We start from the raw sequence: 27339 nt of genomic DNA, 5'->3' as shown, positions 1-27339 counted from the left end.
TATTAATTATTGATTTATATTAATTATTATTTTATAATTATATTTTCTATAAATAAACCACAAAATTCTTACAAAGTCCTCTTTTAACATTTTAATTAACAATTTTAATCCCATTTATTTCCTCCATATATTTTATTTAAAACTCTATAAAAGCCACATATTTTTAAAAATTATTATCCATTAATATTTTTTTCAATAAAAAAACACATGAAACCTTCATTGCTCTAGTGAAAAAAACTATTTTGTCTACTCTACTTTTCATTGATCACTGCTACTCAAAGGCTCAATACATCAAAGTTAAAGTTCTCAAATTTTCGGATTCTAGCTTTCCATTATCTTATTAATTAATTATGTTATTCAGTAATTTTTGTTTCTTTTTAAAAATATTATTGTGTTCATAGGTTGTTTTCTTATAATTATCTAACATAATTGTTTGCTTATTACTCTTGTTTCAGTAGGGAAAAAATGTCTACTAAAAAAATATGCATTAGGATGCAAAAAACTTCAAAAACAAGAGAAGAATAGAAAAGTTAGTTTGATCTCAAAAAGGAGTCATTGATAAAAAAATTATTTAAGATCAACTATATCATAGGAAATATTAAATAGGTTCACTATATTGTTTATTGAGAAGGATATATTAGGAAAATTAGAACATAAAAATTTAATTAATAATTATGCATCTTAGAAACTAGAGAAATTGATTTTAAATAAATAAAATTTTAATAAAATTAAAATATACATTTTACCTCAAAGTTTTTAGAAGGCCTAATTAAAACAATTTGCCTAAGGTCTAAAATATGATTGAGTCGCCCCTGAGCTGGGAAAAGGGTATAATTTTTAAAGTCCTCTATCTTTCATAAAATTCGAACTCGATTGACTATTTAGATGAAATTACTTAAAATCGGTCGATCAGCCCCCGAAGGCCTACTTATATGATGCAAAAGTTTTATAAAATTATCCGTAATATTTGTGCTAGCAGTTAATTAATATTAATGACCTCCTGAACGCAGGTCGCAGCAGCTAGCACGGATCATGGTTGCAAGATATTTAGGTCCCAAATCAAGAGTTTTCCGTTTGTGACCTTTCTTAATTATGTATGTGTGCATGTATGTGGTAGGCAGCGTATTATTAATTTTGCAAAGAGAAGAGGGCACAAAAAAAAAAAAAAGAAAAGTTTTTTGGATTCCACTATAGTCCGTAAAAATAACCAGATTCATTGTAATTTAATTAATTAATAAATACATAAATACGAACAATCCAATTCTGACACACACACTAATTGGAAAACCCCAACTCACAACGCTCTATAAAAGCATCGCCCCGTAACGTTGTTGATCAAAACCCCAAGTCCAAGACCAATACATATTGATCATCAGCCTAGAATTAGATCCTCGAATATAAAAAAAAAAAAAAAATTAAAGATCAAATGGCCGAATGCTTTGTGCTATCTAGCAAGAAAAGATCGGCGGGGACGGAGGAAACCGACGGCGATGATCTTTATAAGACGAAGAAATCAATGTTATCGACTGCAGCAGCATGGGAGGACCCTGCTGCTGCATTAGCCAGTGCCAGGCATGAGTTTGGTGAACACGGTGGCGTTAACATGTCCATCGAAGCCTCTGCCACCTTCACTGTCATGGAGCCCGAGACCATGCGCCGCATGTTCGCCGGCGAGCTTGGCCCCGACCGTGATTTCTTCATCTACAGCCGTCACTTTAACCCCACTGTCTTAAATCTCAGCCGTCAGATGGCGGCTCTCGAAGGAACCGAGGCCGCTTATTGCACCGCCAGCGGTATGTAATATAATTAATTAATTAATTATTAGAGAAATAATTATTTTATTTTATTTATAATTAAAAAAAGATTACTAAATTTTCTTTTATTAAATTATTTTTATCTGAAAATTAAATTAATTTGATTTTATTGGGTTGGGTTGGACGCACACGCACTGGAGTACATAGTATAATATACCGTATTGAATTGAACTGAATTGAGATAAGGCAGGTATGTCTGCAATTTCGTCCGTATTGATGCAACTATGCAGCAGTGGAGGACACGTGGTGGCAGCGCGTACACTCTATGGCGGGACTCATGCTTTGCTGACCCACTTTTTCCCGAGGGCTTGCAACATAACGACGACGTTCGTCGACATCAGCGATCACGAGATGGTGAATAGTGCAATTGTTCAAGGAAGGACAAAGGTGCTGTACTTTGAGTCCATCTCTAACCCTACGCTCGCCGTGGCTAATATCCCCGAGCTGAGCCGTTTGGCTCACGATAAGGGAGTTACCGTCGTGGTGGATAACACATTTTCTCCACTGGTTCTGTCGCCGGCTCGGCTCGGAGCTGATGTCGTTGTGCACAGCATCTCCAAGTTTATCAGTGGTGGGGCCGATATCATTGCAGGTATGTATGATGGTGTATCATCAATATCATTCATGATCAATCCGACATCACTCTATTGGATTACGCTTGTCTAGTTGTGTATACTGTCTGTCTAGATTCTTAATATAAATTGCTATAATTAATCTGATTCTTATACACGTGTCGTGATCTAAAGGGTGTGTGAATGGTGTCTTAGGACGTTGATTGCATTGGCTAATAATATATACAAGCATTAATATGACATCTATAATACATTTCGGACATCGAACAGGACAACAATTTTTTTTTTTTTTTCCGCCTTGTTTTGTTTGTGATTTTTCCTCTCGTGAATTATATTTATGGCTGTCTTATTCACTTTTCAGTTTTCTGCGTGCATGCCAACAGCTGTTCTGCCCTTATTGGGGGATGTCAAATTTTAATTAGCCAATTCTTTTGGTTCTTGACAACGATTTTTCGGATAAGAGATATGTTCGTACTTGTAGGATCTAAAGATGTCGTGTGCGGTTTTTGATCTTGTGTTTGTTTTCACTTGGTATGTTAATCTCTGTGCGCGCTTTGGTCGAATTTCGCATTCAAATTGAAATTGAACTTGCCCAAAAAGTAAGGGCGTTTCATTTCCTGTTACTGCTTATTTAATAATTTGGTCTCTTCACGTGTCCCGCATGAAATATGACTTGTTTTATTATTAGTATTTAATTCTCTGTTTGGATTTCCCACTTATTTCGTTGGGAATGGAATATTCCCATCTGTCTTATTGTGCTCACTTTCACAACATAAGCTGAAGCAATGATGTAAAATTTATGAAATTCCATGGGTCAGGTGCTGTTTGTGGGCCAGCGAACCTTGTGAACTCTATGATGGACCTTCACCAAGGAGCCTTGATGCTGTTGGGCCCAACCATGAATCCGAAGGTTGCCTTTGAATTATCAGAGAGAATTCCTCACTTGGGCCTGAGAATGAAGGAGCATTGCCACCGGGCTTTAATTTTTGCCAGAAGAATGAAGAAGCTGGGCCTCAAAGTTTTATACCCAGGCCTTGAAGATCATCCACATCACGAGCTTTTGAAGTCCATGGCCAATAAAGAATATGGGTTCGGTGGGCTTCTCTGCTTGGACATGGAAACCGAAGAGAAGGCCAATCGGCTGATGAACTACTTGCAAAATTATGCCCAATTTGGGTTCATGGCAGTCAGCTTGGGCTACTATGAGACTCTAATGTCATGCTCTGGTAGTAGCACAAGTAGTGAGCTGAATGCTGAAGAGAAGGCCCTCGCGGGAATTTCCGCAGGCCTGGTTAGAATGTCGGTTGGGTACCTTGGGACACTGGACCAGAGATGGAGCCAGTTTGAAAAGGCACTTTCCAGGATGCAGGATTCAGGTGTATTCAAGAACTAGTGATTCTCTAGCTAAAAGTGTCAATAGTGGAATTGTGGGTTTAAGTTCTTCAATTTGCTTCATATAACGACTGATCCTGGTTTCTTTTTTAGTTTTTGTTATCTAATGACTCTGCGCCAACTTCGTGAATATTATCACTATCAGTTATCTTGCTGTGTTTTCGAGCAGTTTATTGTTTTATAAAATGGTGGTGTACATATGAAACTCTTCGGGCCAGTATTGCGCCGGTATTTCTATGAATGCTATTAACGAATGTGACTTAAGTTATCTCGTCTATGTATCCAATTGTGAGTAAGTAGTAATGAAATATAAAACGCTCTGTTGGACTCTAAATTCGCCAGTTGAACATTGTTAAATTAATGCTTGATAAGTTGATAACTTCAATCAAATAATAGTTTTCATCAATCTCGATTTAAAACTAACATAATAAATGAATAATTCGATAAATTTAGTAGCTAATATCTTATCAAAAAAATAATATTATTTTTCTATAGGGCCCAAATAATACATAAATTAATAATTAACGAATTTAAAAATAAATACATATCATATGTGTATGATTTTTTGTGTTGTACTAGCATAATGTTATACGCATTTCATTGGTCATTGTTACTTTCTTTTCACCCTTCAGACGAGAATCTACTCGTGTTCCATGTGCTATGTTAAGAAAAATAAAAGAGAGAATCAACGTAATATATTGCCTAAAAAAAAAAACTTCCCCAATAACTTACCATATAATTGCATTCTAGTGATGCAATGCAATCCACTCAAAGAATTATTAAATGACTGATTTATTCAATCAAAAATCAAATTAGAATTGTATTATATAACTTGACAGAATCACTATATTTTCTAATTATATTACCTCTATACTTTATAAAAGTTCCTATTATGAATGTTATATTATCTTTATAAACTAGTAATTTATCAATATATTATTGTTTACTAAATTAGTAGATTTTTCATAGTTCCAATGCTATTAATTTATCGAGATTCTACTATATACTCCTGATATCACACATGCACATGCATAGAGACATGATTGATTGAAATTCTATATAATAAAATTAAATTATGTGGGTCATATCGTGTTTTCAATGCATCAATTACAATATGTGACAAAAGTTTGTACAACATTATTTGCATAATAATAAAAGTGTTGTTTGTGACAATATGATTACTCATTTCATTAATGATGCGTTTACTTCATGGGAATGAGAATGGGTGGAATGTGAATGAGCTGTGAATGGGAATGAGCTGGAATGAGAATGAGATTTCAATGTTTACTTGACAAAAATAAATGGGAATGGGAATATGCTGGAATACCATTGATGTGTTTACTTGGCAAAATAAATGGGAATGGGGAATGAGAATGAGAATCAATTTATCAAAATACCCATAGTATTAATAATTAATAAAATAATTAATTTATCATTATTAACAATATTATTATTATTATTATTATTATTATTATTATTATTATTATTATTATTATTACTATTATTATTATTATTATTATTATTATCATCATCATCATCATCATTATTAACATACCTAAGTATGTTAGGGTACTTAGGTATGATAATGACAGAGGAAGAAGTAGACATAACTTGGACTCGAGCAAGAAGATAAATATAGTCCTACTATACAAAGCCATAAAAAGTAATCCAAGAAAACACAATTGCTAAATCAGACCCCACTTCAAGTGCAAATACCTAAGTTAAGTAGCCAGTTTCACATCTTTACAAATAGCATTAGCTTACCATAAAGAATCGATTGATGCCCAAAAAAATAGCTAAAAATGCTGAAAACATACCTCGATGATCAAGCAAACACACAGCTGAGACACGAGATTACACTGATACATCATCTATAGAAGCTTCACTACTCCAGATGGCAGTTGCAACTAGGAGACTAACCTAAATGGCCTCCGGATCACCTTAGTAACTCCGAACTCCTTCGCAAACTAAGAGTGTAATAACCATTGTAGTTAGGATAGTTTAAAGCCAAAAGCATAACTAGCAAGCCTAAAATCCAAAACTACCCTGTTAATAACATCTGCAGAAAACGATGTTGAATCAAACCTGAAAGAATTACAAGCCTTCCAAACATGCCATAAAAAGGAAAGAAAAAACATAAAAGAAGAACCCAAATATGTCTCCAAGTATAGGCACATAGTCGCTAATGAACAAGCAAGGCATGATTGGTCAAAAAGGAAATTGACTTTAAACCAAGTATATGATGAAAATAGAGCCAAACTAATTTAACGGGCGGGCAATTGAGAAATAAGTGACAAGAAACCATGTAAAAACCCTCAAGTATAAAGCATCATTATTGGCCAAAAAACCATGCAATAGCAAGGAAAAAAAAAACCAAGAAGGAATATGTTGCTGCCAGATAATAAAAAAAAAAAACCACATCCCTAAGCCTAAAGCCATATACAAGCTCCCATGCAGTCCGCAACTAAAAGTCACCATCAAGAGCCAAATCCGACTGGATTAGATTTAGATCCACTCTAAAGGGAGTCTCTAAGTTACATTTAATGTAACATACACAACTCATCTCAACCACATGAATTGCGGGTTCCATGATTTTATGTGGTTGAGATGAATTGTGTAAGTTACATTGAATGTAACTTAGCACTTGCCCTCTAAAGATAGGAACTAATAGAATCTGCTCAATAAGTGAGGAAGGTAAAACATCTGGAAGCTTTCCCTTATCCCAGATAATGCCCCTTCAATAAAAGGAAACTGACACCAGGGATGTCGTACCAAAATTATATAAGAATAATGGTCAAGAGCCCAAATAGCAATCAAACCAAAAACTACAAGCCCACAAGTAATCATACATTGCACATAGGGTATAGTGACACAACAAATACAACAAAGACGTCTCCAAAAAGGAGAAGCAGAATAACAAAATTGAACCACAACTAAATGCTCAGCTCTATAATATTTAGCCTTCATAAAAGAAACCCATGGAGAAAGTTGGTCCTTAAATGGTCTTGAAAATACCATTAAAGCTTTGGCTCAAGAGCCTCGGCCAAATTAACAAATGGCTGATGGCTTAAACCACCACTACAACAAATATCATCTTTAGTAGCATTAAATTGTAGCACTTTTTTTTTAAAATGCTACAAAATGTCATTCTATTCTAACATTTTGTAAAAAAATGCTACTATTAACTACTTAATGGTTACATTTTATTTTTCAATAGATATAACATCTAATTTGTAACACATAATAAATGCTATGCTTAATTTTTAATAATGTAGCACTTTATAAATGTTACAAATTTATGTTACATTTAATAAAATTCATATGGTAGCAGTTTAGAAGAGCTATGTTTAACATTTAATAATATAGCATTTTGGAAAAGCTGCAATATAATCATTAATTTAGTAGCACACCAGAAATGCTACAAAAAAAGAGAGAAAAATAAAGTGGGAATCTAGATCTACTGCCAAACAAAAAAATGAAATTCTCAAATTAATTCTAAAATCCTTTTGCCTCTCTCTCAGCTTTCACTTAACAGCCAAAGTGAAAGCTTTTGTTTTCTTCTCTCCTTAGTCCGTCTCTCTCTAGTCTTCACATATCAAAGCAAGTAAAGTCCTAATCCCTCAAAATTTCCTTAGAAATCATATAACATAATCATCCTTTAACTTGTTGAGCAATTGAATCTCCAAATGACTTGAGTTTGACAGAAGAAATTGATGGGTCCCAAAAACTGGTTTCATGAAGGTAATTCACAATTTTTGCTTTTGGGTTTTTAAATTTTTGTTATAATTGTTCTTTTGTTTCCAATTTCTCTCCTAAAATTATTGATATCATTAATTTTTAACTTTTGTGTTGAATTGTGAATTTGGATTTTTTAGAAAATTAATTGAAGATAACCTTTTTTTTTTTTTTTTGGTTGGATTTGAGATGATAAAATAATGCCTCCCAATTGAAGAAGACCCAACTCCTACATGGCTGCACCTCTAGCTTTTGGCCAACCGCACACTGACCCAGTTTTGTAACCTCATCAAAAACAGAGGTTTGTGTTTTGCCATTTTCTTTTCAAATTATTTTTATTATTTTTATTATTATTGCTTATTTGTTTTTCTCTTGCAATCTTTTTAAAATTCTAAACTTTTTGTTTTGTGATTTTTTAGTTACACTAGTTTCTCAGAATATATCATTGAGTTTTTTCTTTTTAATTTTGTTTTACTTTTTTTTAGCATATTATTCTTGTAATCGTAGTACTAGATATATATTTAATGGTGGTTAATATTTTTTCTAAGAGCAAAACACAATTATATATTTGTTCTGAATTCATATGCAGGCTGTGAAGATAAAGAATTTTTGGTGCAGGCCATGAAGATCAAGAATTTTTGGTGCAGTGTTGAAGGCAACTTGAAGATATAGTACTAGATTTGTTTTCCCTAATTTTTTTATCATTAGAAAATATACAAGTATGACACAAATATACTTATCATTGTGTCTAATTTTTTAAGTAATTGGATGTTCACATATTATTACATAATTGAATTAGATGAACTATGAATTGTATGTATAATTAGTAGCCTTTAAAAATATTGAGAATAAAAAATACATTACAAGTATCAATTTTTCTATCTTCAATAACCTTACAAAGATGCTATGGTAGCCACTTATAAATTATCCAGTAGCGTTTTCTAATAGCCATAGAATGTTTCATATATGTAATAAATTTGCCAACAATAGCATTTTTTTGTGCTGTAAATATAATATGGTAGCACTTTCCGGATGCTATACATAAGAGAATGATAGCATTTCTACAATGTAATAATCAATGATTACATAGCTTTTTTAAAATGTTATGTATAACAGTTTGTAGCATTGAATGAATGCTATCAAATGCCAAGACTTTTAGTTACATGGGCTAACTTAGCATTGCTTAAAATGCTACCATTTACTTTCGGTAGCATTTTTCAGATGCTACTATACATACTTTTTCTTGTAGTGGTGCCTCCTCAACCGAATAACAAATTGAAGGCCATCTACACCAATAAATCCTCCGCCTAGTATTGGTATCACCCCCACAAGAAACGAGTGAAAAGTCTCTCGTGCAAGTGTTTTATGAAGCAACTATCTATATATTTGGAGAAGAAAAGAAAAAAAATCTGTATCAAAATCAAATAAAGCGGAATTGATTAATATGTGGACAGAAAATAAGGGGGATGGGTGGAGACAGGGATAACAATAACATCTTGTCATGTCCTTACAAAATTACGAAGACAGCCAAAAATATGAGCTCTAGTACTGTGAATATTGTGCCAGAAATGTTTTGATGATCTGGTTAATGTTTATAGCCACTCTCACGTTCCTGGTTATATGCATCCGTGTCAACATCTCCTCTGGTAACTACGAATAATATTAACCTCCAGAAATAAAGAATCTATCGAGATTTTCCATGTATGGCCCAAGCAGAGACACAAGCATGTGTCATATGACATACACTTTCCATTTGTAAACAAGTTAATTTGGTTGAAATCCTACTGAATCATAATATTACAACTTTATATACACAACTCGTATGGCGTGTTTCATCATCACTTGGCCGGTGCAATTACGACGTCGCTTGAGTGATATTTGTACAGTTAAGCCAAGCCAAAAGACAATGACATAACTGAATCTTGGAGTTTACTTATAATGTCGACCCAAGGAACTCACTTTTACTTATTGGATTGGGACTTTGCATTACGAACTTTTCATGCAAGAGACAAGGCGAGATCACGAATCCATATATGTTAGGGCATGCAATAGGCAAAGTTATCCCCATCCAATGTAAGGGACTTTTCACGAGGTACCATCAATGTCTTATTGCCCACGTGCTTTTCACGTGCAATCACCTAGTTGTTCATGATACTTGACTATCCAATTTAAGCTTTTGAGGTCAGGGCACAAAATGGTTCCCAATTTAATTAAATGAAGACATGAACAGCTAGCTCGGGCAAATGGCAAAGTGGTGATACATCAGTGATGTTTAGAAATTGAAATGAGAGGTTGAATGAGATGCATAAATACAATAAAAAGGTTTCTTGGGAAATTAGTGCTACTTCTAAATCAATTTCCATTTGATTAAGTTTTTGAATTGGCAAAGATAATAAACTAATTCGTTTCTTTCAGAAGCCTATTAGTTACTGAACTTGATCTAGTCCGAGATTTTAAAAAGTGTGAAAGTTTAGAAAAATTTTAAAATCATGGAGTTTAATTCGTTTAATGTGATTTATGCGTTTTTCTGAATTTTTTTTTTTTTGTATTTTAAAGTTCCGGATTGAAACATATAATGTCATCCAAGCTAGCTGCGAAGGTTTTGTTAGAGAGATGGCTCCGAAATAACTAGCCTCAGGCCCTCAGCTGTAAAAACAATCTCCAACTTATAACAACATTCAAATGCATCCATAATATCCAAACCGTCAGTGGATCATTTAATAGCAACATTACAACATAATAAAGTGAAAATTAGACACTGATTACAAAACAACTAATCGGCCACCACACACAAACTTACATATATGTACAACCAAAAGCAGCTGTATGTATACATATTAGTTATCTGCGCCTAGCATGGACCCTCACTGTTAGAGGATTTTTCATTTCACATGAAAGCCTCAGCACTTCAGACAGATCCACCGGGTCATAATCCGATTGTACCCATTTAAATTCATGGAGTAAAGTTCCCACCCAAAAGCTGACCGTGGCCAAACCCAAACCCTTTCCGGGGCAAGTCCTACGACCCGACCCGAATGGCGCCAGCCTCAGGTCAGACCCCATGAGTGAAATATCCATGTCAGCAGCTTCTGGATTAACAAATCTCTCTGGCATGAACTTCAGCGGGTCCGCATATATTTCTGGGTCCCTCATGATGGCCCACATGTTAACCATAGCGGTGGTCCCCGCTGGCACATGATAATGATCTACTGTGGTGTCTGTGATTGCTAAACGGGCCCATGATAAAAGCGGGCCCGGTGGGTGCAACCTTACAACCTCCTTCACTACTGCTGGCAGGTATACCATTGACTGAAGATCTGATTCCGTCAACGGCCGTGATCTTCCAACCACTTGATCAAGCTCACTATGAACCTTTGACTGAATATCTGGGTGGAGTACCATCCTCGCAAGTATCCACTCAATCAAAATTGCTACGGTATCGGTTCCTCTGAATATCATCTCCTATTTAATAATAAAATAATGTGATTAAGAAACGCTAATCAAATCGAATAATGGTACGTCTCAGTTTTCATTGCCAAGGAATGGTAGTGATTAGAGAAAGTATAATTAAAGAACCAGCTGGAATATATGACCATTTCTAAGATTCCGCTGCTTATTCTTTCCTGCCATTTCTAAGCAACCAAACTCCATGCAAAAGAAAACAAAATATGCATATTACGGAATAGAAATAATAATAATAATCATTTACGTTATTATTATTTTGTTTATTTCATGATGAGAGAAGTTTGTTGCTTACCCAAAGAACAGCCACGATATCGTGGTCTGACAATCTATCCGGTCCACTAAGAGAAAGTAAAACATCTACGAAATCAGAGTTCCTTTGGAGGCTGGTTTGAGTAGTTCGATGTTCCTGAATAATCCGGTTGACGAAGCGGTTCACTTGAGGGACAAGTTTGGAGGATCTGAGCTGGACTTTTTGGAGATCAAAATCAGCAAGCCAAGGGAGGTGATCAGAGAAATTGAGCTTTCCCAGCAGGTCATAGCCTTCTTCAACAAGGCGGATCAGTCGACGGGCTTCAGTATTAGAAGAATAACCCAGCAGGGCGTACTTGCGACCAAACACTGAACACATCATGTTATTAAGCGAAGCTGGCTTTAGTATGTCACGAAGACGAAAAGCTGATCCGCCGTAAGATGCAATCATCGAGACCATTTGGGAAGCGATATCGGACCTTTGTGGCTCAGCGGAGTTGATTTGCTTGGGACAAAAGAGATGAGTTGCAGCGATTCTTCTTAGGGTTCGCCAGTAAACTCCATAAGGAGCAAACCCTATTGCTCTATTGAACATTAAATTATAAGCAGACTCTTTTACAGGACGATCAGCAAATACCGAGCTGTTTAGTATCTCTTTAGCCACATCTGGACTGCATGTAATAATAACCCGAGTCTCACCGAGGCTAAAAGCCATGAGACGTTTAGCTTTATAAGCTTCTGCTGCCGCAGCCAGGTTGTGGTGAGGTAGGTTAGTCATGAGGCTCATGCTTCCAATAAATGGTAGCCCTCGGGGTCCAGGTATTGGCTTACTGCAGGCTTTGCTGCCTTTCTTGTATAAGTGCTTACCCCAGGCATGGCCTCCAGGGTGTGCCCAGAAACACAAAGCCATGGCTAGCCAAAAGAAAGCCATGCAAAGTAAAATAGACGCCAAAATATTGTTTTGGAATGTTAAAGATTTGCATTTGGAAGCAAGAGCCAAAACCCAGAAACAGTCTATCTTAGATTCCATTGAAGTATCTGCAACGATTACGTTTTTTTTTTTTTAAGTGTTGTTGTTACGTTTCCTTTATTTTTCTATGAAGTGGGAGTTTGTTCGCTTATATAGAGTTTGTTGTGGAATATGGCTGCGGAATTATAAAAGTAACCGTTAAACAGAACGTTATGACACACTATAACGGAAAAAAGGAATTGAATGAATGAAATTTTTATCGACTGAAATATCAAAGTGCGCCGCCGGGTACCATCAAATTAAATAAAAGGCCAAAGCTCCTCGTGAGTGGAATGAGCGTCGTTAGATTTTTTACGTGGACTACTGACACATATTTTATAGAATCCTAAATTAATTTACACGAAAATGCATGCGAACATATATATGAGAGATTTCTCTCTATATATATACCCCATTTATTTTATTCTATAATAACTATTTGGATTTGAGTTACAATTTAACATTTACTTCCCGAGAGTATGAGTGGCATGGTTTGATTGTAAGATTATGTCATAATTGGAATATTAAAGACTTACATTAACTTATTTTATGATTTCAACATAATATCATTCCTGTCACTAATTCCTTCTTTCCGTATGGTGAATTTGAAATTTTTGTTGGAGGACAATTTTGTTAGTGGTTGCAATTATCACCATGGCGACCCGCCCGTTTGGAGTAGAGTGGAGATGGAGCAGGTTTCGGTCCCACAATAAAAGTTCACGCCGAGCAGAAGATCAATCTACCTGATCGGAGCACTCAAAAATCCACAATTATGTAAAGACTTATTAAAAACTTTATCTCTTCGAGTCTTGAATTTCAGAATCTGAAAAAAAATAAAAAATTATTTGCCTTGACAATTCAAGATATTAACTAATTTCAAGTAAAATGATTAAATTGTCAAATATCAAGTTAACATTTTCATTAAAAAAAAAAATATTTTGGAAAAGTTTGTCGTTATATATTTTTCTTCTTTTTCTATAGGGGATTAAATTTGACAAGATCAATGATATATTTATAAAATTAGAATTTAAAATTTATATCTCAAATAATGTATCATCAGTCAATGACGTGTATTAGATAATAGTTTCTTTGATGCTATCATTAATAAGATAATTTTACAAGTATCACATCATTTAAAATAAACACTTTGTAACCCAACATTATAAGTAGAACCATCACTCATATAATGGAGTTCTAAAATAACATATTTACATAAATCTTGATAAATACAATTAACTACAATATTATAATTAAACCATTAAAAGTATATGCATAATAAGTAAAATATTTGTTGTTGTTCTTTTCCAGCCACAATAACATTCTCAGCCCATTGCTATATGATTTCTTTCAAATATATTTTTTGGGTAAATACATGTACAGTCCTTGTAACTCCTCAAAATATCCTGTTATCAGTTGTGCTATAGTTAAAAATCCCTTTTTTTCTTTTTTTTTTTCACAATAACACCCTTGGACTATTGATCGACGTCAGATGCGAGTCCAAGCAAGTCTTGGAAACATTGATGAAGAGAAAAGCAATAGTTTACTAAATTAATCTTAAAAGTTAAAAAAAAAAAAGTTAATTTTATGTGGAAGTGAAAGCACTAGCATCTGCCATTATGAAGAGAAAAAGAAAGTTAATTTACCAAATTTCTCTGGAAGCTCAAGGATGCATTAACAGCAAGAAAGAGGAAAAAACTAATGTATCAATTAACCCGAAAAATACCTTTAAAAAAAGCCCTAAAAATAAAAAATTAATTTAATTTTTGTGGAAGCTCATATCACATTTCACCATTTGCTTGCCCTTTTTTTTTTTGTTTTTTTTTAGTATTTCAATTCAATTACCCTGAAAGTAAGGCTAAACGTTTGATCATTAATTCAAACATCTCAAATTACACTTATATAAAATGAGATTCCTCAATAAAATACAATTCAAAACATTGGTTGAACCACGCGCTTGAGTGAGAGTGGCCTTGATATATAAAAAGCAAGTTGAGTTTTGGGCTTGCAAAAAAAAAAAAAAACCCTCATGAAGCAGGAATACATAAAGCTGTATGATGTTTACACGTGTTGACTAACATCTCTGGTAAAGATAGTATCGTGTCATTCTCACGATTCATGAAGCCACAAAGCCCGCGTGGGTGTATGTCACCTTTTAGCCAGAGCTGTAGGAAGTACTGGAGGTCCACGTAGCCCTCAAAGCCTAGAGGCCACGTGTAACATGCACTGCTTATTAATTCGTCTTATAATAATAACAATTCTGCTTTTCCCGAGCATCGAAGATGCTGGTGAAATCTCCCCGCCAGGCGCCAGGCGTCAAGAGTCACGCACCTTTTGCATCGCTTTGTCATTATCATAATTCATAATTCATAAATCATGTGCCCCTGAGTGCAAGGACATTATTGTCCACTTCAAAACATAGGACAATACAAAAAAGGCCACAGAAATGGTCCAACGACTGTCGTATTCGCTGTCGAGCCGGGGCCCCATGCGAACCCTCGGTTCCAGGTGGTCAAATTTCTGGCAAATTATTGGGAGATTTATAAGAGCTTTCACTGTTTACATTAGGGGTGGGCAAACGGTTCGGTTTTTGCCGAACCGAACCGAACCAAACCGAAAAATTCGGTTTGATTCGGTTCGGTTCTATGAGCAAAAACCAAATAGTTTAAAAAATCCTGAACCGATTGGTTTTTCAATTCGGTTCGGTTTTAAACCGAACCGAATCGAAAAACCAATCGGTTCGGTTCAATTTAACAAAATATTTAAAAATTAAAGTGGAATAATAAATTTAAAATCAATTTCAGTAACAAAAATTCAAAACTCTAAGGCCTAAATCACGATTGCATACTGCTGCTGCCCTTGCCTCTCTCCCTCACGCCTCTCCCTCGCATCTCTCTCTCGTCATAGCGCAGCTCCTCATGGCGGCACCACCCCTCGGCAGTATCTTCCCCCTCTGCGCGTGCACGGTGCTGTTCGGCTCAGCCCCTCACGATCTCTTCCTCGCGCCTCTCCCTCGCGTCTCTCCCTCCTCACGGCGCAACTCCTCAACGGCGACACCACCCCTCGGCAGTATCTTCCCCCTCTGCGCGTGCACGGTGCGGTTCGGCTCAGCCCCTCACGATCTCTTCCTCGCACAGCCCCCCAGTAGCAGCACAGCCCTTCCCCTCACTGTTGCAGGTTATTTTGTTTAATCTATGTTGTGGCCTCTGTGTTTGAATTGAAGCTTATGTGGGGTTAAATTTGTGGAGGTGTTGGTGATTGTGTATATCGGTTGCTGGCAGTGTGGAATTGTACAAGTAAAATAGTTGTGTAATTGTATATTGTGAGAAACTGAGAATATTGATATGTAAATAGTTGTATAATTGTAGTTGTTGATTGTGTATTGTAGACTTATTGTGTTTTATTTTTCTTGTTGTGAACTTATATTCTGTAAAATGTAGGGGAAAATTGTAAAATGCAGTAAAATTAGGCAAAAATTGTAAAATGTAGTAAGATTTGGTTAAAACTATAAAATCTATAAATATGTGCGAACCGAACCAAACCAAACCAAATCGAACCGAATTTTAGAACCGAACCGAACCGAAATATTTCGGTTCGGTTCTAAAATTCGGCTCGGTTTGGTTTGAATTTTTTAGAACCAATTGGTTCTGGTTTGGTTCGGTTCGGAGCCCGAACCGAACCGAACCGGAAAATGCCCACCCCTAGTTTACATGTTCTTCTCCAAAAAAAAAAATAATAAAAATAAAAAATCATGTATCTAGTCACTTTGTTTCCAGATTATCTTCTTCATATTCCATCTTAGATATGAATTATTTTCCTTTTGGTTCGCTCAAAATCTGCTGTAATTTAGAATCTTACGTCTTTATTCCTTTACTTTCATGCAATATTAATTCGTTTAAAATTTTAGGCTGCAGTAGCTCAGCATTGTGAATGTAAGATAAGACTCTAGAACTTTAGATCAAATATTAAATTAATTGTGCTAGATATAGATTTTTTTTATAATCTCGTATCACTTGTGTATTTATAATAATTTAATTATGATTCAAATTTAATACATATTATTTCTTATTTAATAAATAACTAATTATCCCAATATTTCCCAAAATAAATTAAACGAGTGATTTCACCTATTACAAATCCCAAACTCTTCTTCGCTTGTTACAAAGCTTATTGGTCTTCACGGGGTAACAAAACTGTGGGCACCGAAAATTTGAAATCTGAAACTTGTCTGCTAATTAGAGCACGCATCGCATGTAGAAGAAAAGCTCATTCTTCTAAAAGGATCAAAAAGTAATTTCCTTTACACGCACTATTATTAGTGGAAAGAAAGTTATATTGCACTTGAAAAAAAAATTGTTTAGACCAATCGAGCACTCTAGGGCTAGTCTCGATAGATGAAATTTTTTCCAATCTTGGTGGCTATGACTTGCTGTGAGCGTGCATTTGAGGGCCAATAACTACTGCAAGCAGTAAGAATTAAGAATGGTTCAAGTTGAAGCTTTGCTAGCAAAAATATCTGGTAGCCATCGTTTTTTTTGCTAACAGTTAGTATAATTTATAGATCGGTGAATTATTTGTAATCTAAAAATTATTTTGAATACTTTTATTTTATAAGATAATTTATTAAAAAATATTCATTATATAAATTATTATTAAGGACAATCTATTATGAGCTAATATAGCATGATTACTATGAACTCATATATAACACACGTATTATTTAACAAATAAGTCTCATCCCTTAAACCATAAAAAAATGATTTCTAACATTTTAAACAATACTTAGCTGGACAAGGAAAAAAATCAATATTTTGAATGATTTTAAATTGAATCTTGTGGTCCTTTAATTTTCCAAAAAATATAATAAAGTGCAATAAAGAAAACATGTTCATGTTTTATTCTTTTGATTTAAAAATAATAAAAAAATGAATAAAAATGTTTTAAAACTATTCCACTTCTTCTTCTTCTTGGCATCACGTTTTCGATCGATTACCAGCTGTATTTTGGGTGCGCGTGTCCAATATTGAACATATTCATTAAATTAATTAAAAACTAACTATGACTAAAATCAATTAAAGAATTTGTTTACAACTTGACTTGATCATTGGTACAAAACTATATATGTCAATTTTTTTTTAAAAAAAATAATTGAATAGTTTTATTGATGTTTTGTTTAAATAAAGATAATTAATTTAAATGATTTAAGGATTTTTTTTAATAATTTTAATAAGTGTATAGAATAAAATTTAATTTTAAATTTAGTAGATGAGTGTACAGAATAATAAAATGTTTAAATAAATTTTTAGAATGCAAATATCTGCACCCTTATAAATATAATATATAGTTTGAAATCTATTGAGACTATAAATACTTTATATTTGTATTAAAGTAAGAGATTTATCAAGTATCAAACTTGAGATCTAATCTTTCCATTAGGTAGGGATAAATCTATCCTTAATTTAAAACTCAAATATTTAGTACAACTGGTCTAAAAGCAGTAGTTGGAATCATTCAAACTATTGGACATCATTGAAAGCAGTGGATTGCAGATGGCCAGTATACATACATAATCAAATAATATACGTTAACCTACACGCTTTAGATTGCCATAAAATACTAAATATGTTTTTTGTGGAGGAGGAATTATGAATCCTTAAAAGTATATCTGATATCAATTGCCACGATCTCTTCAACATATTATAAAATGAGTGCCCCAAGAGAATCAAATATATACTTTTTTTTTTTTTTTTTTTTTTGTGTGGATTGAGCAACCACATAACGAGGATTCGATCCAACTTGTGGCTCATTTTGTGTGAATGTGGAGAGAGGCGGCATTTGATCCTTTAACTTTTTATTAATGTGCCATGAATATTATTGTAAAAGTGAAAAAAAAAATTAGATAACATATTTATTAATAATGATGTCTTAAGACGTTTTTTTAAATCTAGGGACTAAATAATCATTTATTTGGTGACGATATTTTAACCCATCGTTTACTCTTTGCACACCATAATTAATTAAATACTTTATTAGTAAATTAGTTTTTAGTAAAATTACTTAAGTAGCCATATTCTATTTGTTCCGCATACTTTAATTTTCCTTTCCCTCACCAATGTGTTATTATCAGAACATCAAATTGCATATGAATTTAACGTGGCTGTTTTTAAAAAATTTTCAATTTCGCTACTTATAACCTGTCAAAGTACAAGAGAAAAACAATTCAACATGGAAAAGTGCATATAAAATATCTTGTACCAAAATGAATATATAATAGAGATAGGAACGCCCAAACAGAAATTCTAATTAAGGGTAGTTTCACGATATTCATAAGTAGATAAATAAAATATATATATATTTTTTAATTTTAATAATAAATATATTAAAAAATTGGTATAGAGATAAAATTTGCGGGTTTAAATAGTTCCACCCTATATATAAATATCATTCATATATATATTTAATAAAGTTATTATCTAGTAAAAGTTTCCTTATTTTGATATGATGAGGGATTAGCTAAAAAATAAAATTATCTTTTTGGTTGTCCACTAATTTATTAAAGTAATGAATCCTTTATTGAAAAATTACTCGATATAAATAGAGTATTGATCTAGTACAAGATCTAAATTTTATTAAAGTTTGGAAAAGCTATTAATAGTATAGTATATGATTTAATAGCTTTCCTGAATTTTAACAAATTTAGGATTCTAGATTGGAGCATTATATATATATTTTGACATTTGGGATCAAGAACCTTGAAGATTTGCATCATAATTTATTTAGAACAGAAAAATATTGATAATAAAAGAACGAGAAAATTTATTACCTTTGAATCACCTTATTTTATCACATTAACCATGTCAATGTTCCCATTTAGAGGATTACACTGGTCTAGCTTCCCACTTGCCCCACTAAAAGCACAAGCTATACATATTATTGTATTCCATTTAACGTGAAATTAAGGCTGTTTTTAGATTTACAGTCGTTTGGGAAGCTTTAACAGTTCTTACGAATTGAGCGAACAGCTCATAATTAGTGAAAAAGGTGAAAAAAATCAGAGACATATAGTTTCATTATGCAAGTGGATATTCTTTAGGCACAACCAGATATTTGTTATTGATGTGCATGCCAGACGTGTGGTTTAAATCTCATCAATTCGAATATTGGATATAATTAGTTTATATCCAAATCAATTAACGATGGGAGCACTAATAATGAAATAATTAAACCATAAATTTGATTAGGTTTTATTCTTTCTTCTGTAGGAGATGCGAGAAAAAGATTAGTTCAACGATTTAATTATGCACAACTTGAAAGCTTAAAGTTAATTGGATCGCCCTTTGCACATATCCCGGCACCTCATTTTCTTTATAAATTCATTAAATTAAATGGCTGGTGATAAACAATTCTCTCCAATTAATGGCAATATGAGTTGTTGAGCATAGAAGAAGATTACGATTTGCAGGCGAATCATTCATTCCATCAGCTGCATGCTGCGGCCTGGACCATTGACATTGAAGATTCCAATGAGTTCCTTAAAATGATTATTAGCCAAGTTGATCATTTAGCTATCATTCTTGATTAGGCTATTTGAAGTAAACTACTAATTAATATTGAGAAGACCTTTAACACATTCAGTTTTTTTTTGTGGATCAATTTAAGGATTCGATAACAAATTAAAGATCATGAGGGATTCTATAATATATAAGAGGTAGTACTGTCCTAACATCATTTATTTGTTGTATGACTAATATGATACTTCACAGATATATTGTAGAATTTCTCCAAACCGAGAGACTATGCTGCATGCAAGAGTATAGAATTTCTGAATCGCAATAATTCTTTTATTTACCAAACCATCCTAGAAAATTAAAGCTATGTATAGAATGTTAACTATCTTCGTTTTCTTTAATTTCATTTTTCATTGGCATTCAAGTTTTTGTAACCTTATTGAAAGCAGAAAGATTAACAATACTTGTAAAAAAAAAAAAAAAAAAAAAAGATTAACAATAATTAAGTAAGACTAGTAGCAGTAGGTAATGATTTTGACATGCATCTTCTAACTTCAACTTTCATTTGAAAAGAAAAGGGGATTGAGCTGTACATTACATACAATACAAAACATGGTTGATGAGGGACCCTCTACAAAACCAACAAAACCCTAATAATCAATATATGTTGATTTGCTTCCAATTTCTTTTGTGCGCTTTGCATATATTCACTTGCTTCCATTTGTTAAAATAAAAATAAGGAAATCTAACAGTTGTACTACACCAGTTTGATTAAGACTCGTTAAAATTAATACCCATTGCAAGTTGGATAAAGACCTGACAATGAGGTCATCCAATTAAAGATTAATGAATCTATTAAACAATTAATTATAGAATTAAGGGCACGTGAATTGAAGCATATATTCTCTTTTATTTATTATAATTATTAATTTTCAAAAATCCCTTTCTCTCTCTCTCTCTCTCTCTCTCTCTCTCTCTAGCTATATATATATATATATATATATATATATATATAGATATATAGAACACACAACGAATCTAGCTACTTCACTAAAAGCAAGCAGGCTCTTGAGGAAAAATATAGTTCTAATGATTAGTTTTAAGAGATTTGTAGCAACAACTAAATGTTTTTCCATCCATAACATCGTTGACCAAATCTAAAACAAATCCCTCCTGCCTCTTGATATCTATTGTAAGCAAAGTGGGATTGGACAGCTAAATTAGTTGGTAATTGATTACAGTATGAAAATTGCAATCAAGTTTTTTTTTTCGATTACGGGTTTAATTTAAGAGTAATGCTTTTCACACTTTTATACTCCACTTTTGTAATCATAGTTCTATTATTGTTTACTAGAATAATAATAATAAAAAACGTATCCGAAAAATTTAGTTAAATTAAAATATCTTTACAAATCATGGACCCTAACTATTTTTAATCCTAATATTTGATATAATTAATTTTATTGATAAAATCAAAATAATTTTGAAAATAGATTATCTAATAACAATAATTTTATAATGAAAAAGTATGTTCACAAATATTATTCTAAATGAGAGTTAAATTTAATTTTGTAATTTTATTTCCTTTCTTATAACTTTATTAAAAAAAAAAAAGAGATATAAAAAACAAAAATTGAAATTTCCTAAAAGTTTAGAAGGTTTGTTAAAAGCTGTACTCATAATTTAATTTATTTCTCACTCCACAAGGGTCGTGCTTGTGGATACTTCGCTATCTGTAATATAGTCTAGCCAACGTCAAAAAGATGACGGTCAGTTGGGTTTTAGAGATACACAATTTTGTCCAAATGGGCCTGTAATTGCAAAATGTTTAACTCCAAATTCCCGTTTCGAGCTCCAGCTCAAGGCTCCATATCAAGTCCTTGGCAGGCTTTCTGCGCCAGATTTGTTGGGCTGGAGGTATGAAACTAAAGAGTGAAACAATTTGCACCCGCCGAAACTCCTGTGAAACCCCTTCTATATATATAAATATTCTTTTTTTTTTGTTTCACATTCTTTACCCTTAATTAAAATTGCATTAAAACAAAGACGAACGAAGTAACGAACTCAGTCCTTGGGCATAATCTGTGTCTCACCAAAAATTGTTCCCACTCCATTTCGATATTTCTTCTCTTTAATTGTGAAAAGAACTTCCACATGAAAAATGTTTAACGAAAGGCTAGTTAATTCTGATTCTCACAATTATTATTTTCCCTATGTTTTTTGCATTTGGGATTTTATTTGGTAGATATTTTCACTAATTTAGCGGATCAATTGAATATTTGCTCATATAGGAGATCATTTAAAAGCTTATGTATGTTTGTTGTGTTTTTAAATTTGTAAGAAACTAAATAAAGAAGCCATATTAGTTCTATTTTTAAGCAAAGAAAATTACTGTATCGAAACTCAAATACATTAATTAATTTACAACCTTCAATGGACGAGTGCGGACTAATGAAATAAATTGAGATTTGACCCCTTAAATTTATTTCACAGGCCCCAACTTCCCTTATTATAAAACAAAAATAATAAGTAAACTATTTTTTATTTCTCTTTTTTTCCCCCCTCTATCTCTAAATTATGAATTTTAACCAATTACCTTGTAAATGGTTTTGAAATTTGTCTTTAATTCTAATTTAGCCGAAACTTAAGCCTATCTAGATGTTTTACAATGGAGATTAAACAGTGTTTAGATGACTCTGTTATGAACTGTAAGTATGCTTTAAATTAAAATAGAACATGCTTCATCAACTCTAAATCAAGTATATTTCATTCTAGCATTGTTAATGAAAACCCCTAAAAATCAAAACTTTAATAACTCGAGCCAAAAAAAAAAATTACAGAAAATGAGATTCAAAGAAACTAAAATCAGGGTGGCTTTAAGAAGGCGGTTGGCCCATAAGAAATTAAGAATATGATCCGTTGGTTTTATGAGCAGTGTTTTTTTATTAAAATTGTTGAGATGTTTAGAGAGAAGTTGGGAGGAAAAGAAAATTTAAAATTTAATTTTCACACAAAGTAATGATATAGACACAAATTTTTATATAAATTAATGTATTTTATACAAAAATTTATAACTGTAACATCACTTTTTAAAAAATAAATAAATTTAATTAAAAGGTGAGGATTAATTAGATAAATTGAAGTATGGAGCGGCAAATATCGCCACTCACCCGATAAATAACGGGGGCCCGGTCCAATCGGAACGACGACAAAAAGGGGTCAATGGATTGGTACTAGACTCGACCCTTTATTTTCATTATAATACCCGGTCTTCTAAATAGCGATTCGCAGAAGTTTTGGGGTCCTGAAGAAGAAGAAAACTGTAATTACAGTTTCCTGATGTATGTGTTTTTATTGTGCCTTTTTCTCTTTCTTCTCTCAAAATTTATATGAAAGTTGTTCTTTCTATATCTATATACATTAGGGCTTGGATAGATTTACATATAATTAGTTATTCTCTCTCTCTCTCTCATTTTTCTTTTTAATATTAACTCGTGTTGAGCTTTGGTTGATTGTAGTTTTTATAATTTTATGGAAATTGAAACAAGATGTGAATTTTATTATCATTACCCATATTTTGGTTCTTGATTCTAATAAATTAAGAGAAGATATGATGAAATTAAAATTAAAATAAAATTTTTCGTTGTGTTTGATAGACGAGAGAAAGAAAGATGGATGGACCGGTGGGGGGCAGCAGAGCAAGTGGTGGCAATGGAATGGTGAGCAATCAAGCAAACGATACAACAACTGTGGCAGCTGACGATCCGAAGCAGAACTTGAACCAGGTTATTAATTCAGTTCAGAAGACTCTTGGGCTCCTACATCAACTCTACCTTACCGTATCTTCCTTCAATGCTGCCTCCCAGCTCCCTCTCCTACAAAGACTGTACTTTTTCTAGAAAACCCACTCTTTCTATTCTATTTGTGATTCTGGGTTGGTTGCACTTTTGTTTAATTAGGTTTTTTGTGTTTGCAGCAATTCTCTTGTTTCGGAGCTTGACAACATGGTTAAGTTGTCTGAGAAGTGCAATATTCAAGTGCCCATGGAAGTGCTTAAGTGAGTTTGTCCTTTCTTTTATGTTTTTTTGTTTGCTGGGTGATTTGATTTTAATGACCTAATTGTAGTATGTTTTCTTTGGTTGATGTGTAGTTTGATTGATGACGGAAAAAATCCTGATGAATTCACAAGGGATGTTATAAACAGCTGCATTGCTAAAAACCAAGTCACCAAAGGAAAAACTGATGCTTTCAAGGTACTTTAATAGTCGATCGTCATTCTTTGTTCTTATTTGATTCTTTGAATTAGTGTGGGAATGATTCTGCTACTTGTGAATTTTATAGAGTTTACGTAAGCATCTTTTGGACGAACTTGAGCAGACATTTCCGGATGAAGTTGAAGCATATAGAGAGATACGTGCAAATTCTGCTGCTGTAAGTAATGCTATACTCTCTGAGGCTCATCATGTTGAATGGATGTTATCAATTTGTTGTCAATTTTTTATGTTTCTGATTCTCTACATCCTACTTTCTGTGCTATATGATATTAGAGTAGAGCAAATTGTTAAGGGAAATCAAGCCTAAGGGAAGGATCTATATAGTGTAAACAATCAATTTTAATATCTTAGTTGCTGATAGGCCATTTTCTTCAAACTTTTATTAGTTACTTTTTTCTGTTAGTTTTTTCTTTATCACACTTCGTGCTAAACAAGTAAATATGTACATGCACTGCTGCTTAGATTGATATTCAAAATCTTATGCTGAAACCAAAGTTTAAATGCTAATTAATAATTATTGGAGTATTCCTTTAGAATTCAGAAACCATGTAATTTAAAGTCTCTATTGCAAGGTTAGGAATATATTGTGTTCACGTTCTTGTTCTATTGGTTTTTGCCACTGGTTATTAATCAAACCAATTTGTTTCAAATGCAGGAAGCAAAGCGTCTTGCTCAATCACAAAGTATGTTGCCAAATGGAGATGTGAAAGTTAAATCTGAGCTTTAAATGTCCCATTTCATGCAGAGTGTTGGGGCTCTTTCGACTACTACTTTCTCAATGTAATGTCATGAGTCGTTCCAGTTCAGCAGCATTCAATGATTAAATCTGAAAAAATTTGGTTTACTGTATACCATTAATGAAGCAATTTCATTTAGAATAAACCAATGGCCGGTAATACGTGCTTCAAATGCATTCCATTATGTTGTATACCCTGCTACATGATTTGTGATATTTACATGCTTTGAATGCATTCATAAACGTTGTATGCCCTGCTATATGATTTGTGATATAGGTTGATCTCCTTCACAAATTTGATACATGTAGCTCATAAAGGATTGCCCAACATGAGATTTGTTGCTGCAAATTGATCAGCAAGAATCTGGATGAGGCTGAACAAAGAAGTTATAATTTGTAGGCAAAGAAACTTTTGCTTATTCTCTGTTTCTAGATGAGCATTTTTTATCTCAATTTTAATGACAGCTTGTGATGTGTTAAAATAATAAGTTGCTCTGTTCTTTGAATCTTTCTTGCTGTTGCCAAGTTTCATGGAAAATAATTTCCTAAATGCTATTTTGCACTTGCTTATTAAGGAAAGTAGTTTTCCCAATACCGAGGTTGGTTCTTTTGGAATGGCATTAAAGTTACCCCATCCGCTGCACAATCTGTGGAAAGTTTGTAAATAACTTTACGAACTCTTAGGTAGAGTTTCTGGTTTATTTCGGTCGGAAAAAACCAAAGTGCTTCCTCTAGATTATTTTTTGCCCTTTTTAATTAGTTTTTTTTCTGTTATAAATTCCTGGTGTGCTAGCGTTCATCTATGTGCTTATATGGTTTCTTCCAGTATAGACATTTATCTACCAATTCTTGATACTATCGAGCATAGACACTCATGCTTCTATCCATCCTCACTAATTGGCTTAGCATCATAGAAGTACAATCTCTCTAATTCACTATACAATCTACAGTGTTGAATTGAAAACATTTTAATCATACCTATATACTAGCAAGTGTGCACAGAATCGTTCGTATGCCCGTCTACTTTTGAGGTGGTGATGCTACAACGATCAAGACCAGAGCTCCCACCACGGCAATGTAGAACTTGTCTCATCCAGAAAACCGGATTCAAATTTGCACCAATTTCCTGATGATTCCGTCTGTTCTTCCACGTTAGTCGCAGCAAAATCTTTCATGATGACGGTGCTCTCAATATTTCTGCTCCTATCATCACTAGAAGGTACATAAATTTGGCTGGGCCTTTCGTTTGATTCAGTTGTGATCTCATTCTCGGATTTTCGATCGCCGCTGTTCTCATTTGTGTCCTCATGACCCTTTCCCAGGAGATTCTTTAGCTTTTGTAGCTGGTGAACCCAAAACAAAAAAAAAAATATATCTTCAAGTGTATTAGAACTCGTGATCACTGAGTTGATATATACAATAGGCAGTCAATTCTTTAGCTTTTGTACCTGGACAAGCAGCGATTGGTGTTCTCTTCTCATTAACTCGTAGCTGGAAGCTAGTGTCTCGAACTCTGCTTTTAGTTTAGTATACTCATGCTCAATCTGCTTGGTCTTCGATCTAGCTCGCTTATTTTGGAACCATATAGCAACCTGACGAGGCTGTAGACCAAGCTCATCAGCCATGCGATGCTTCATCCGCGACTCTGGCCTTGCTTCTGACTCAAACATGAACTCCAGTGACTTGACTTGTTCATCGCTGAATCTTCTCTTGTTGTTGCCCGTCCCAAAGCTTGCTATAGGCTGCTGCATGTCAGTCCAGTCCAGATTTAGGCCTCTAAATTTCACTGCTGCTGCTGCCGCCCTTTCTGGGATTTCTGAATTCATAAGTGAACTAGATGCATGCCTTGTGACATTTATATCGTCCTGGAAAGGGTTTGAGCGTATTCCCTAGAGTGGGCCTCAAACTGGTTTTAGTATTAAGTGTTTACTCGATTTTTAATCTTCTCTTCGAGCCTCTTTCGTCAACACCGACCAAATGACTCTTTTATAACACAAGCTTGGGGCTGTTTTATGTATGGTAAAACTAAAATGCTTCTCATATTTCAATTCTTAATTTTTAACCCTCACGACTACTCTCACAATAGGGGTTCGAACTGGTGCCTTCACATTTGGAGGACAACTGACATGATCACCCGACCTTTGGCCGAGTGGTTAAAAGGTGGACATTGTTAAAAGAAAATGTTTGACCTAATAGTTTAAATTAATAAGTAAAATAAGACTTAACAGGCATCTAAGAGCCTCTTTAATGGACCATGAGAAAGGAGGTCCCAGCAGCAAGCTAAGAAATTATAATTGAGTATGGTTTAGGTGAGAGTTTGACACATATCAATACTATTTAACAACTAAAGATTAGACTCAACAGATGCCATGAAAGAATATGATTTTTTTACTGCTCCCTCTAAAATCTTCTCTCCAATGGCCTTCTCCTTTAATAGAATTGACTTTTTTGCCATTTGATAATGACGTATAATGATTCTTAAAACTCTTATGGGATAGATAAGTATAAAGTATAATGCATCGTCCAACTTTGGTCGAATCTGTCTGTTACTTTGAAAAATCATTCATAGTCTAACAGTCGCAGGATGC

General features: G+C 33.6%; 4 protein-coding genes across 4 annotated transcripts; 2 read left to right on the top strand and 2 right to left on the bottom strand.

Moving 5' to 3' along the window:
- The first annotated feature begins 1278 nt into the window (after positions 1–1278).
- Positions 1279–3995, top strand: LOC18046899 (methionine gamma-lyase). Its single transcript, XM_006439160.2, has 3 exons — positions 1279–1793; positions 2005–2406; positions 3205–3995. Exons 1-3 carry the CDS (start codon positions 1427–1429, stop codon positions 3777–3779), a joined length of 1344 nt encoding a protein of 447 aa, XP_006439223.1. The 5' UTR covers positions 1279–1426; the 3' UTR covers positions 3780–3995.
- A 6359-nt stretch (positions 3996–10354) lies between these two features.
- On the bottom strand, positions 10355–12257 carry LOC18049214 (cytochrome P450 78A9). Its single transcript, XM_006439159.2, has 2 exons — positions 11271–12257; positions 10355–10975 (listed from the first exon to the last, which is right to left on the bottom strand). Exons 1-2 carry the CDS (start codon positions 12255–12257, stop codon positions 10355–10357), a joined length of 1608 nt encoding a protein of 535 aa, XP_006439222.1.
- Positions 12258–22973: 10716 nt separating this feature from the next.
- LOC18049213 (mediator of RNA polymerase II transcription subunit 10b) lies at positions 22974–24986 on the top strand. The gene is made up of 6 exons (XM_006439158.2): positions 22974–23082; positions 23398–23627; positions 23718–23798; positions 23892–23994; positions 24083–24172; positions 24671–24986. The coding sequence occupies exons 2-6, from the start codon at positions 23413–23415 to the stop codon at positions 24740–24742; spliced, it is 561 nt and encodes a 186-aa protein (XP_006439221.1). The 5' UTR covers positions 22974–23082; positions 23398–23412; the 3' UTR covers positions 24743–24986.
- Positions 24987–25612: 626 nt separating this feature from the next.
- On the bottom strand, positions 25613–26781 carry LOC18049212 (homeobox-leucine zipper protein ATHB-12). The gene is made up of 2 exons (XM_024189727.1): positions 26200–26781; positions 25613–26094 (listed from the first exon to the last, which is right to left on the bottom strand). The coding sequence occupies exons 1-2, from the start codon at positions 26575–26577 to the stop codon at positions 25801–25803; spliced, it is 672 nt and encodes a 223-aa protein (XP_024045495.1). The 5' UTR covers positions 26578–26781; the 3' UTR covers positions 25613–25800.
- Between the last annotated feature and the right edge of the window lie 558 nt (positions 26782–27339).

This window comes from Citrus clementina, unplaced genomic scaffold, assembly GCF_000493195.1.
Source record: "Citrus clementina cultivar Clemenules unplaced genomic scaffold, Citrus_clementina_v1.0 scaffold_3, whole genome shotgun sequence".
NCBI classification, from domain to species: domain Eukaryota; kingdom Viridiplantae; phylum Streptophyta; class Magnoliopsida; order Sapindales; family Rutaceae; genus Citrus; species Citrus x clementina.
The sequence above is the reverse complement of the archived record's forward strand: the minus strand, read 5'-3'. Positions and strand labels throughout refer to the sequence as shown.